Source organism: Scylla paramamosain, chromosome 27, assembly GCF_035594125.1.
Source record: "Scylla paramamosain isolate STU-SP2022 chromosome 27, ASM3559412v1, whole genome shotgun sequence".
NCBI classification, from domain to species: domain Eukaryota; kingdom Metazoa; phylum Arthropoda; class Malacostraca; order Decapoda; family Portunidae; genus Scylla; species Scylla paramamosain.
The window spans coordinates 14,086,809-14,099,745 of record NC_087177.1 but is presented as its reverse complement, the minus strand read 5'-3'; the positions used below and the strand labels follow the sequence as shown (position 1 = coordinate 14,099,745).

The following is a 12,937-nucleotide window of genomic DNA, read 5'->3' as shown; positions in this document are numbered from 1 at the left end:
TACGCTGCTCTGTTGATCTCTCTTGCTTCTGCTCCTCTGTTTTCCCTTTCCTTCTCTTCTTCACTCCCCTCCTCCATCTCCTTCTTCCCTCCTCTCCTCCTCCCCGCTCCCTCTCTTCCGGCGACACCTGAAGGCTTGCGTGGCGCGGGGCGGGGGAAGTGAGAAACATAATGACGTCAGTGGGAATTAGTTTACGGCGAAATGAAGTGAAGTGACGTGAAATAAGGAAGAGAGTGGAACAAAAAATGCAGCTACCACGTGACAAATAAAATAATGAAGGGAGAATGTTTTCAGAGATAGACTGAGAACGAGGCGGAAAAAAAAAGAAAAGAAAAAAACCTCATGATAAATAATAAAAAAATAATGGTGAAAGAAATAAAAGTTAATGAGGAGAAAAGAAAATTAAGAGACAACCATACACGAGAAAAGATGAAGATACAACAAAAAGGAAAAAGAATAGCAATTTCTTCATGATCAAATAATGATAAGAAATTAATCAGGATAGAACATTTAAAGGGACTGAGTAAAATACAAAATCAAACACCATCTGATAAAAGAGAGAAAAAAAAAAAAAAAAGAGAAGAAAACTCTTAAACGTGGCAACGAAACAAATAAGAAATAATAATAATAATAATAATAATAATAATAATAATAATAATAATAATAATAATGATAATAATAATAATAATAATAATAATAATAATAATAATAATAATAATAATAATAATAATAATAATAATAACAACGAAGTCATGAGAAGAAAAGAACATTTAAATAAATCAATTAACATGCACTAGTAAACTTCATCTAGCGTGGTAACGAAGCGAAGGAAAATACAATTAATTCTTAAGAAAAAGCAAAAAAAAAAAAAAAAAAAAAAAAATAATAACAAGAAATAATATGGAGAGAAAATCTAAAAGAGAGTAATTTAACATGAGCAGGTTAACTCTAACAAAAAAAAAAAAAAACATTACTCCCACTTGGTAAAGGAAAGAAAACTGAAACAGGAAAATCATAAAATAAATAAATAAACAAGTATATGAATAAATAAATAAATAAATAAATAAATAAATAAATAAATAAATAAACATATGAAATAAAACTTGCACACTGCTTGTTAATAACAGAATATAAACAAGGGTGTATAAATAGATTAAAATATAAATAAACTAAATACATAAATGAAATAAGAAAATAAACAAAAATAAAATTATCAAACACTACATAAAAATAACATACACAAGTGGAGTCTAAATGTTACTCAGGTGAGGCCATTGAAGTGGACAGGTGAGGCAAGGCTCTCTACTCACCTGTGTCTGACTGGTACTCGCCGATGAAGCGCTTCGTCAGGTACCGCACGGTGAGAGCTGCGCAGGGAAGGCGGATGGAGGGAGTGGAGGGAGAAGAGTCGAGAGAGAGAGAGAGAGAGAGAGAGAGAGAGAGAGAGAGAGAGAGAGAGAGAGAGAGAGAGAGAGAGAGAGAGAGAGAGAGAGAGAGAGAGAGAGAGAGAGAGAGAGAGAGAGAGAGAGAGAGAGAGAGAGAGAGAGAGAGAGAGAGAGAGAAGGACGCATTAGTAAATATATAGTCAAGTTACTATTTGGTTTATATGTTTAATGCGTTTGGTAATAACTCAGTGAAAATCTAAAGGAAAATAATAATATTACGTACTAATTAATGTCATTAGATCTTTATTTTTTTTCATACCTGCCAATGTCTCTGGTGTTGATTTACTCTCGTTAAACCGATACGCTCTAGCAACCGCGGAAAATGAATATCCCATCTGATTTATTTTATTTTTTTTTAAGTGTTAATGAGTCTGTCTAACTGGATTGAAAAAAAGAAAAAAAACAACAACAACAATCAATATGCCGCTTCCAAGAGAGATAAATAGAGGAAGAGAATGAAAAAAGATGACCAATTTAATTTCAGTTTCTATGCATATGCGTACATTAACAGTCAGCCTGATAATTCGGTAAAATTCTAAAGAAAAATAATAATCGTACGTAACTATTAACTAAATGTCATTGGGTTTTCATACCAGCTAATATCACTGCTACTGATTGACTTCCATTAACTACGGATAGTGAATGACTCATTTAGGTTTTTATGTGTTAATGAGCATAAAATAACTCCACTCCAAATGCTGTCTAAAAAAAAAAAAAATAATAATCAGAGAGAGATTTTTTTTTTTTTTTTTATGTAGGAAGGATACTGGCCAAGGGCAACAAAAATCTAATAAAAAAAATGCCCACTGAAATGCCAGTCCCTTAAAAGGGCCAAAGCAGTGGTCAAAAATTGGTGGATAAGTGTCTTGAAACCTCCCTCTTGAAGGAATTCAAGTCATAGGAAGGTGGAAATACAGAAGCAGGCAAGGAGTTCCAGAGTTTACCAGAGAAAGGGATGAATGATTGAGAATACTGGTTAACTCTTGCGTTAGAGAGGTGGACAGAATAGGGGTGAGAGAAAGAAGAAAGTCTTGTGCAGCGAGGCCGCGGAAGGAGGGGAGGCATGCAGTTAGCAAGATCAGAAGAGCAGTTGGCATGAAAATAGCGGTAGAAGACAGCTAGATATGCAACATTGCGGCGGTGAGAGAGGGGCTGAAGACAGTCAGTTAGAGGAGAGGAGTTGATGAGACGAAAAGCTTTTGATTCCACCCTGTCTAGAAGAGCAGTATGAGTGGAACCCCCCCCAGACATGTGAAGCATACTCCATACATGGACGGATAAGGCCCTTGTACAGAGTTAGCAGCTGGGGGGGTGAGAAAAACTGGCGGAGACGTCTCAGAACACCTAACTTCATAGAAGCTGTTTTAGCTAGAGATGAGATGTGAAGTTTCCAGTTCAGATTATAAGTAAAGGACAGACCGAGGATGTTCAGTGTAGAAGAGGGGGACAGTTGAGTGTCATTGAAGAAGAGGGGATAGTTGTCTGGAAGATTGTGTCGAGTTGATAGATGGAGGAATTGAGTTTTTGAGGCATTGAACAATACCAAGTTTGCTCTGCCCCAATCAGAAATTTTAGAAAGATCAGAAGTCAGGCGTTCTGTGGCTTCCCTGCGTGATATGTTTACCTCCTGAAGGGTTGGACGTCTATGAAAAGACGTGGGAAAGTGCAGGGTGGTATCATCAGCATAGGAGTGGATAGGACAAGAAGTTTGATTTAGAAGATCATTAATGAATAATAAGAAGAGAGTGGGTGACAGGACAGAACCCTGAGGAACACCACTGTTAATAGATTTAGGAGAAGAACAGTGACCGTCTACCACAGCAGCAATAGAACGGTCAGAAAGGAAACTTGAGATGAAGTTACAGAGAGAAGGATAGAAACCGTAGGAGGGTAGTTTGGAAATCAAAGCTTTGTGCCAGACTCTATCAAAAGCTTTTGATATGTCCAAGGCAACAGCAAAAGTTTCACCAAAGTCTCTAAAAGAGGATGACCAAAACTCAGTAAGGAAAGCCAGAAGATCACCAGTAGAGCGGCCTTGACGGAACCCATACTGGCGATCAGATAGAAGGTTGTGAAGTGATAGATGTTTAAGAATCTTCCTGTTGAGGATAGATTCAAAAACTTTAGATAAGCAGGAAATTAAAGCAATAGGACGGTAGTTTGAGGGATTAGAGCGGTCACCCTTTTTAGGAACAGGTTGAATGTAGGCAAACTTCCAGCAAGAAGGAAAGAGTTTGACTAGGCAAGGTGCAAGCACGGAGGCACAGTTTCGGAGAACAATAGGAGGGACCCCATCAGGTCCATAAGCCTTCCGAGGGTTTAGGCCAGCGAGGGCATGGAAGACATCATTACGAAGAATTTTAATACGTGGCATGAAGTAGTCAGAGGGTGGAGGAGAGGGAGGAACAAGCCCAGAATCGTCCAAGGTAGAGTTTTTAGCAAAGGTTTGAGCAAAGAGTTCAGCTTTAGAAATAGATGTGATAGCAGTGGTGCCATCTGGTTGAAGTAGAGGAGGGAAAGAAGAAGAAGCAAAGTTATTGGAGATATTTTTGGCTAGATGCCAGAAATCACGAGGGGAGTTAGATCTTGAAAGGTTTTGACATTTTCTGTTAATGAAGGAGTTTTTGGCTAGTTGGAGAACAGACTTGGCATGGTTCCGGGCAGAAATATAAAGTGCATGAGATTCTGGTGAAGGAAGGCTTAAGTACCTTTTGTGGGCCACCTCTCTATCATGTATAGCACGAGAACAAGCTGTGTTAAACCAAGGTTTAGAAGGTTTAGGACGAGAAAAAGAGTGAGGAATGTACGCCTCCATGCCAGACACTATCACCTCTGTTATGCGCTCAGCACACAAAGACGGGTCTCTGACACGAAAGCAGTAGTCATTCCAAGGAAAATCAGCAAAATACCTCCTCAGGTCCCCCCAACTAGCAGAGGCAAAACGCCAGAGGCACCTTCGCTTAGGGGGATCCTGAGGAGGGATTGGAGTGATAGGACAAGATAAAGATATGAGATTGTGATCGGAGGAGCCCAACGGAGAAGAAAGGGTGACAGCATAAGCAGAAGGATTAGAGGTCAGGAAGAGGTCAAGAATGTTGGGCGTATCTCCAAGACGGTCAGGAATACGAGTAGGGTGTTGCACCAATTGCTCTAGGTCATGGAGAATAGCAAAGTTGTAGGCTAGTTCACCAGGATGGTCAGTGAAGGGAGAGGAAAGCCAAAGCTGGTGGTGAACATTGAAGTCTCCAAGAATGGAGATCTCTGCAAAAGGGAAGAGGTCAGAATGTGCTCCACTTTGGAAGTTAAGTAGTCAAAGAATTTCTTATAGTCAGAGGAGTTAGGAGAGAGGTATACAGCACAGATAAATTTAGTATGAGAATGACTCTGTAGTCGTAGCCAGATGGTGGAAAACTCGGAAGATTCAAGAGCGTGGGCACGAGAGCAGGTTAAGTCATTGCGCACGTAAACGCAGCATCCAGCTTTGGATCGAAAATGAGGATAGAGAAAGTAGGAGGGAACAGAAAAGGGGCTACTGTCAGTTGCCTCAGACACCTGAGTTTCAGTGAGGAAAAGAAGATGAGGTTTAGAAGAGGAGAGGTGGTGTTCTACAGATTGAAAATTAGATCTTAGACCGCGAATGTTGCAGAAGTTAATGAAGAAAAAGTTGAGGGGGGTGTCAAGACACTTAGGGTCGTCGACGGAAAGGCAGTCCGACCTGGGGACATTTATGGTCCCCTCCCCAGATGGGGACTCCGAGGCTGGTGTAGGAGTCGCCATGATTTTAAAATTTTTGGAGTGAAGGGTGTGTGTGTTATTAGGTGCTTGTAGTTTTGTGTGGAGGAAGAGAGTTGTCTTTAGAGGGCAGGCTGTGACTACCCCCTTGTGTTGTGAGACACAAAGGGAAACGTTCAGTGAGGTCACAGCTGGGTTTAATGATAAGTTCACAGCACCCCCTGAACAGTGCTTTAGACCTCACTGGGAGTAATTATCGTTTCGGCAGGTGTCTACTGCCTCCTCCTGGAATGACTCATCTATTTTTTTTTACGTGTTAATGAGTCTGGCTAACTGCATAAAAAAAAAAAACCCACTATGCATCACGCTTCCTAAAAAGATAATTATGGGAAGAGTTAAAAAAAAAGACACCAATTCAATTTCAGGTTCGATGCATATGAGTATATTAATAGTGTAGTCAGGCGGCGTGGATCGGTCATGATAAATATGCCTTTGCCAAAATAGAATCACGATCAGGTGGCACCGCTGCAGTCACCTGTCACTCCACTCCCTCCTGCCCGGCCTTGTACAGTCATCGCCAGTCAGTAGTCGAGCAGCGTGCCTAACTCACTCCCACTGCGTTTAGCCTCGTCTCTCAATCTTAAGTTCTCTGATCTGCTGAGAGTATATTAATCGTCAGGTTTTATTCGACTGGCGTCACCAAAGAGGATTTGAGAGTGATGGAAGACGCAAAATACAATATGAGTGAGGACAGTTTATCTTATGTACGAGTATTAGGGCAACCGGGTAAGAGAAAACTAGAGAGAAAGCAAAAAGAATGAAAACAAAGACTAGAACAAATTGCCTGCTACTAATGTCATTTCTAAGATAAGAAAGAAGTCAAAGATCCGAGAGGAAGACCAATGAAAGTGACTTCTTTTTACTAGGCATCGGAAAAACCGTCCAAGAAAAAACACGGGTGACAAAAAATTCCTGCTCATAATGTCGTTATTAAAAAGGAAAAGAAGATGAGAATACAAGAGAAAAACCATTTTAGTAGCTCAACTTCCAACCACGACTGCGTGTGTAATGGCAAGAAAAAAAAAAAAAAAGATAAAAAAAAGAAGATTGAAATTGAAAAGAAGATTGAAGCTGAAGAGACTGAACTGAAAAAGACTGAAATGGACTGAAAAAAAAATGAACTGAAAAGAAGATTGAAATTGGAAAGAAACTGAAGATAAAAAAGAAGAAAGAAAAGAAAAGAATTTGAAGATACAAGAGGAAGGTCATTTCAGTACCTCGACTTCTAACAACGACTGCACGTGTAGTGGCCAGGGAAAGCTCCTGGTGGTCTCCCTTCTCCTTACACGGACAGTACGGTACGACGAACACGTCCCTAAATCATGACATCTTTCAAACTTCAATGCAAAAAGTTACACTGCAGTTTTCTTACATTTTCTAACTGAAGTGACCGACTGACACCTAATAACTAAGGGAAAAACATCTCCTGGCTCAAGGAACATGTGCCTAAATCATGACTTCTTTCAAAATTCACTGGACATGAAAGAAAAAAAAAATTACATTCGAATTCAAGCGACTGGCTGACGCATAAAAGAATAAGAAGAAAAAATACGTGTCCATACGATCCCTTTTATTTTTTAACTTCATTGTGAATTAAAACACTACATTTTTTTTTTTTAACAAATTATGACTGAAGTGAGCGACTGACTTCACCTGAGTTTTGTACGGGCCGACCCTATGAACCGTACCTGTGCACATGTTAATTAATTGCATTTCATTTTTGCCACTCACCTGTCTTGCCCACCGCCTTGCTGCCAATCACTGCCAGCCTTGCCTGACTCCCTTGGCAGTCACGGTCAGGGGAGCGCATCCTGGGGGAGGGAGAGAGAAAGCAGGATGAGTCAGGGTGAGGGAGGAGTATGATACGCGCGCGCGCGTGTGTGTGTGTGTGTGTGTGTGTGTGTGTGTGTGTGTGTGTGTGTGTGTGTGTGTGTGTGTGTGTGTGTGTGTGTGTGTGTGTGTGTGTGTGTGTAATGATTTATCAGAGTCGCCTTATTTAACTCTCTCTCTCTCTCTCTCTCTCTCTCTCTCTCTCTCTCTCTCTCTCTCTCTCTCTCTCTCTCTCTCTCTCTCTCTCTCTCATGTTTTAGCCACTTAAAAAACAAACGTAATGTCTTGTGATAATTTATTTTTGCAACTTCAAAGGTTCCTGGTCTGTCTGGCGAGGAGGAGGAGGAGGAGGAGAAGGAGGAGAAGGAGGAGGAGGAGGAGGAGGAGGGCGTTGCGAGAAGTGACATTCCCTTTCTATCCCTCCCCTTTCCCTCCTCTCCTCTCCCTTTCCTCTTTTCATCTCCCATCCCTTCCCATCATTCTCCTTCCCTCCTCTTCTCTCCTTTCCCATCATTCGTCTACTTCCCTCGCATCAACACACAGGTTCTGATGGCAACACGTGAGCCACACAAACACACGCACACACTTGCAGCCATGGGAAATAAACACACAAAGGGGAGGAGCAGCAGCAGGAGGGAAGGTCAGTGAACGAAAGGGGCCCGGTAACTCTTCTCCCATCAGGTGTGTGTCACGTGCTCGCGGCCCGGGCGTGTCGTGGTATACACAGTGGGTTGTCTTGGTAAATATACACGCTGTTTCTTTCACTTAATCTGCACTGCCTTTCTTACTCGCTGCAGTGTCTTGTTTCATTCTGTTTTTTCTCTCACTGTCTCTCTCTCTCTCTCTTTCTCCTTTTTTTTTTACATTTCTTTTATGCACTTACTCTTTCTGCACCATCTTCCTTACTCGTTATATTGTGTCACTCTTTATTCTTTTAAGTATTCTTTTTGTACAAGGCAGGACGACACAAGGGCGAAAAAAATAGAAAAATAAGGCACGTTAATTATTATCTGTGCCATCAAATAAGAGAGGGAATAAAAAAAAAAGACCAAGTTCAGGTTTGGATGTGCCTTGAAACTCCTGTCTTAGGCAAGGTCAAATCATGAAATCCCTTATTCACTTGTAATCACACACACACCTGGTATTCTACATCTAATTTGTATTATTTTACTTATTTGTTATACTCTCTCTAAAACTCTTCCGCACAACTGCACATACTCACTCCCTTGCAGGTTTAGATACGCTCTCTATCCTCTTACATTTAATTCATATCGTGTTCTCTTAGTCATTCTCTTGCTTTCTACTTGACTAATATTCCGCGTCCATGGCTTGTATACTCAGATCTTCCTTCCTTTCCCTACAATAATTCGCCTCCACTACGTCACACCTTTACACTACCATACTTTCCTCCTCTCCCATCAAACACACACACACACACACACACACACACACACACACACACACACACACACACGTGCCTCACTTTACAAAACTCTCGTACAAAACAGCGCCTCTCCTCAGTCAGTTGTGTAAGAATGAAGAAGAGAAATAAGAGGAGTATTAGAAGAGGGTGTTGCAAAAGGGAAGTCATTGTTGTCTTATTTTTTCCTCCTTTCCTTAGTGCGTGTGGTGGTGGCCGCCGCGCGAGTCAAGGGTCGAGGAGAGGGTGTGAGGTGAGTGATTGTCTGGTTCCGGAAACACCTTCTTGGCCAAAGGGAAACTGATCGGTTGCTTTCGTCAGTTTCCTTCCTTTTCGCAATGGTGAGGTACTTGTCAATAACTGAATTATAAAAGCTCTGATGAAAGATTTTTTTTTTCATGTTTTTTCTATTTTATTATATTGTAATATTTTGTTTTGCTGTTTTAGTAATTAACAACTTATTCGATTTATCAATTTGTTGTTATTCTTTATTTCATTCTTCTCTATTCCTTTTGTCTAGCGTGTACTTCTATTACTTCTATTGTTTGTCTATCTATTTGTTTTTTATTGAATTCAATCGAACAACATCGTTAACTATTTGTTATTTGTTAGTGTGTGTGTGTGTGTGTGTGTGTGTGTGTGTGTGTGTGTGTGTGTGTGTGTGTGTGTGTGTGTGTGTGTGTGTGTGTGTGTGTCTGTGTGTGTGTGTGTGCGCGCGCGCGCGTGCGGGCATGTGTATGCATGAAACCAGAGCGAGTGTCTGGAGCCTCCCTCCCGGGGAATCATGTTCAAGACAAACACGGAAATAAAAACATTCCCATCACGCCGTGCGAGCGCCCCCTCACCCAGACTGGCCTCACTGACACCAAGTGAACTCCTCTCGCAAAAACATCGGTTCAATTGCCAATAGAACGTTCGCACAAAACTTTTTCTTTTATTTATCCAATTTTTACTTTACAAATACGTGTTTTTTTCACTGCACCAATATTTATGGCCTTGCCAGTTAGGTCAGCGGACGCTCAACCTTGTGGCTGACCGTGTCGTGACCCTGACATTTAGTTACTACCAGAAAGACTGAAGGGGCAGCGGTGGCCTCGAGCCTCGCACTCTTGTGGTCTGTCTTTTTTCCCATCACGTTTCAAAATCATGTTTTAACATTAGGAAAGCACGGGACTCGTACACGGCTGAAGGCTTGAGGGCATCTTGTATCAACACAGCTTTTTGTCATCAGTACAAGGTTCAAGGCACAGAACACATGCGGTGCACATGGCGAAATTAAAAGAAAACTAATAAAGATGAATGTCAGTCTGAGGCGGATAAATACTTGGCTCCTCGAGATGGGTGAGAGTTGCATGGTGCGCCGCCTTCACCAGGCGCAGCTGTTGTCACTGCGCTGTGCGAATGTGAACGCGAGATGTTTTCAGGCTGTTTTTCCTGTTATGCTGCTTTATCGTTTACTCAAAATGATGCTATATTAATGCTAATAATGCCGTTTGTGCAAAAATGTTCTACAGTGACGGTTTTCCTGAAGATTTGAGGCAGAGTGTGGGATGGACGGGCCATTGTGTTGGTTGACTGAGTCTCATGCGAGTGGTGGGTATCAGGACCTTGCGATGCGTGGCAGGAGTTTCATGAATGTAGTGTGGACCATTCCGATGTTTTGGGTGTTGGGAAACAAGATATCAGAAGACCGCGCCGCTTGCAAGAGGGTGATGGGGCGGAGGAGGGTGAATGTGTGAGTGGTGCAGGTGTGCCGGTCACTGAGGACAGGAAGGCGGCGTCGGCGGCTCCTTAGCACCCGACCACGCGGCAGCAGCGTGGCATGTCCGAAACACCTCCTGTTTTTGTCCTTATTCCAAATAGTCACGAAGCTTCATTATATATTTTGGTACTGAACTTATATGAGTCAGCCACAGCTGGCAGGCCGCAGCTGGCACGGGTCACTGCCCCAGGACATTTAGTGTTCGTGCTTCAACCATCAATAACTTGCAATGGCATTTATTTTTCCTGCCACGTGAAAGGTTTGGATTTTAACCCTGTGAAAGCACCACTTGGTGAAGCGATTATAGTTAGCAGTCAGTAACGCTGACAGGTGAACGTCAAAGGTGCAACACGAGACTGCCAGACCCGCTGTGTCAGGTGCGTGGCCATCTGGTGGCCGCCGCCCCGCCCCGCCCGTCGGCACCTCATCTGCCGCATTTCACCCGTGACAAACCCGACATGACATGTGAATGTTATGACGCTGTCACTCCTGCCTCCCTCGGGACACAAGTAAGGCCATGGCGACTCAGCAAATAGATTAGAACCACGGTCAATGGTTTCTGTCCATACTGAGTCAAATAAAACATCTGCGTGACTTCTGTGGCAACAGTTTATAACAGGCTGCATAAAAGCACCTGGAGATGAGTGGACCTGATGTGGATGAGGAGTGATGAGAACAATCTCTCGCGAGAAAGCCTCCAGAAACTTATAAAATTTTTAATGAATACTTCACTTTCTTGACGCTGCTGCAAGACTCCTCACCACAGCCACACTTACCCCGACTTGGTGTTGAGCACCATGCTGGAGGAGTGCGAGTGTCTCACGCAACCACAATGCAGCTCGATGGATTTTTAGCTAACGCACTAAGCTGAAATGTTATCTGACGTTCAAACTGCCCAACGTTTGAACCGGTGTCTGTGCAGGAGCAGGAAGCCACAACGAGGATTCCCCGTCCTTGAGATTACAAAAGATGCACGCACGGTCCTCGTGTTTCTTATTTCTTTTTAAGTGCAATTATCAGCTTGTGTTCACGTCAGCTAATCACGTTCACTAAGGCTGGGATTATCTGCCGGCGTGGCGGTGAGCGGCTGTGGAGGCGACGTGTGAGCTGCTGCTGTTGTCCTTCCGTCTGACACACTGATTGTAATTTTAACTACGGGGTCTGTGTGTCGCCTGGGCCACGGCACCTCCTTGGCGCTGCCCGACACGTAGGTGGTGGTACCCAGGGCGGTGGCTCGCGAGACCACTCACACAAGTTTCCCTCGAGACCAATGGGAGCTTCACGTTCTCGCTGATACACAGAACGCTGTCCCTTATGATACCATCTGACCCACCAAGAAGTCATGAAGATTCGCTGTGACTTAGCATGGCGGAGATGGGAGATAGAGACAAGAAGAGGAAAATGAAGAGGGAGGAAAAACAGACACGCGCAGCTGGCAACGTGGAGGAATGGGAGGGAAGGAGGGGCAGACCGAGGCCATGAAGGAAAGTGCCAAATTTTCTCTCTCTCTCTCTCTCTCTCTCTCTCTCTCTCTCTCTCTCTCTCTCTCTCTCTCTCTCTCTCTCTTCTCCGGTAGGAGTTACGGAAAATGTGTTAAATAGCTAAATATTTTCAGTAAAAGAGAGAGAGAGAGAGAGAGAGAGAGAGAGAGAGAGAGAGAGAGAGAGAGAGAGAGAGAGAGAGAGAGAGTATAGCAACGAAACAGGTACACGCAATCATATAATCTGAAAAAAAAAAAATAAATAAAAGAACCAAACAGGGGGGACTGAAAAACTCTCACCATTATTCCTTCATTGTTCAAAAATAATGTGAACAAGTCGAGGTTAGAGAGACCGAGAAACCCCCAACATACATCGCGACCCTTGCTTCCTCCCCTCCAAGGTTGTAAAAGTGGTACTCGAGGGGCGACCACCCTTCAGATGAGAGAGAATGAAGACCCGCAACACACCATTTATCACTTCAACTTCGTACTCTCTCTCTCTCTCTCTCTCTCTCTCTCTTCTATTACTTTTGGCAGGCTAAAGGTACAAAGCTCCTCTTCCTCCCATCCCCCCTCCTTCTCTTTCCTCAGAACCATTTACATTTGAAAATCCCAAGCATTATTGTAAATATATTTTTTAGCAACGCCGTTTCCTTCTCAGTTTCCGTCCTCTGTGTTTGAAGATTCCTGGGAAATTCTCGCTATTGACTCCAGAATGCAAAATTAGAATTAGAGGAAACACAGTTCACGTATATGGGCTTCAAAATGTTCCTCGTTCTCGCGAAGTGTTCTTGGTGACGGCGGCGAGTGACGCAGCGACGGCGGGGGTGTATGCAACTGAAAAGGGAAGGCGATAGTAATCAGTATGCCTTTGACGTCAGCGGCTAAAGGATAGTATATACGTACAGAATATTGGAGTGTGTGCCAGGGAATTTAGCATCGTATATACTGACTGGCAAACAAGCCTCGATCAGAAACAAAACGAGCCTCTCCCTCTCCCTTTCTGCCTCAATAAAACACAAAACATCACGTCCAATATTTTGTAAACTTCGCATCGTAAACACAACGTCTCGCAAACTCACGCTAATGTGAAACAGAATGCTCTGGTTCGCAACTCTCAAGGGAAAGGGAAAAAAAAAAAAAAAAAAAATCGCACCTATACTCTAAAAACTGGCTTCTGTTTCCAAGCTCACCTGTGTCTCGTCCTT

The 12,937-nt window shown here is 42.8% G+C and overlaps 1 protein-coding gene across 8 annotated transcripts in view; it reads right to left on the bottom strand.

The window, feature by feature from the left end:
• Positions 1–12,937, bottom strand: part of LOC135114253 (ras-related and estrogen-regulated growth inhibitor-like protein) — a 56,890-nt gene that overhangs the window by 27,708 nt on the left and 16,245 nt on the right. For 7 of the 8 annotated variants that reach the window (XM_064030083.1, XM_064030085.1, XM_064030086.1 and 4 more), the window contains exons 3-4: positions 6,969–7,048; positions 1,311–1,367 (exon numbers count right to left, since the gene is read on the bottom strand). In XM_064030083.1, coding sequence (XP_063886153.1) covers positions 1,311–1,367; positions 6,969–7,047 — 136 coding nt within the window. In that variant the 5' untranslated portion in view covers position 7,048. Of the gene's footprint in view, positions 1–1,310; positions 1,368–6,968; positions 7,049–11,025; positions 11,631–12,937 lie in introns of those variants that run through there. The other variant, XM_064030081.1, reaches the window with a different exon arrangement.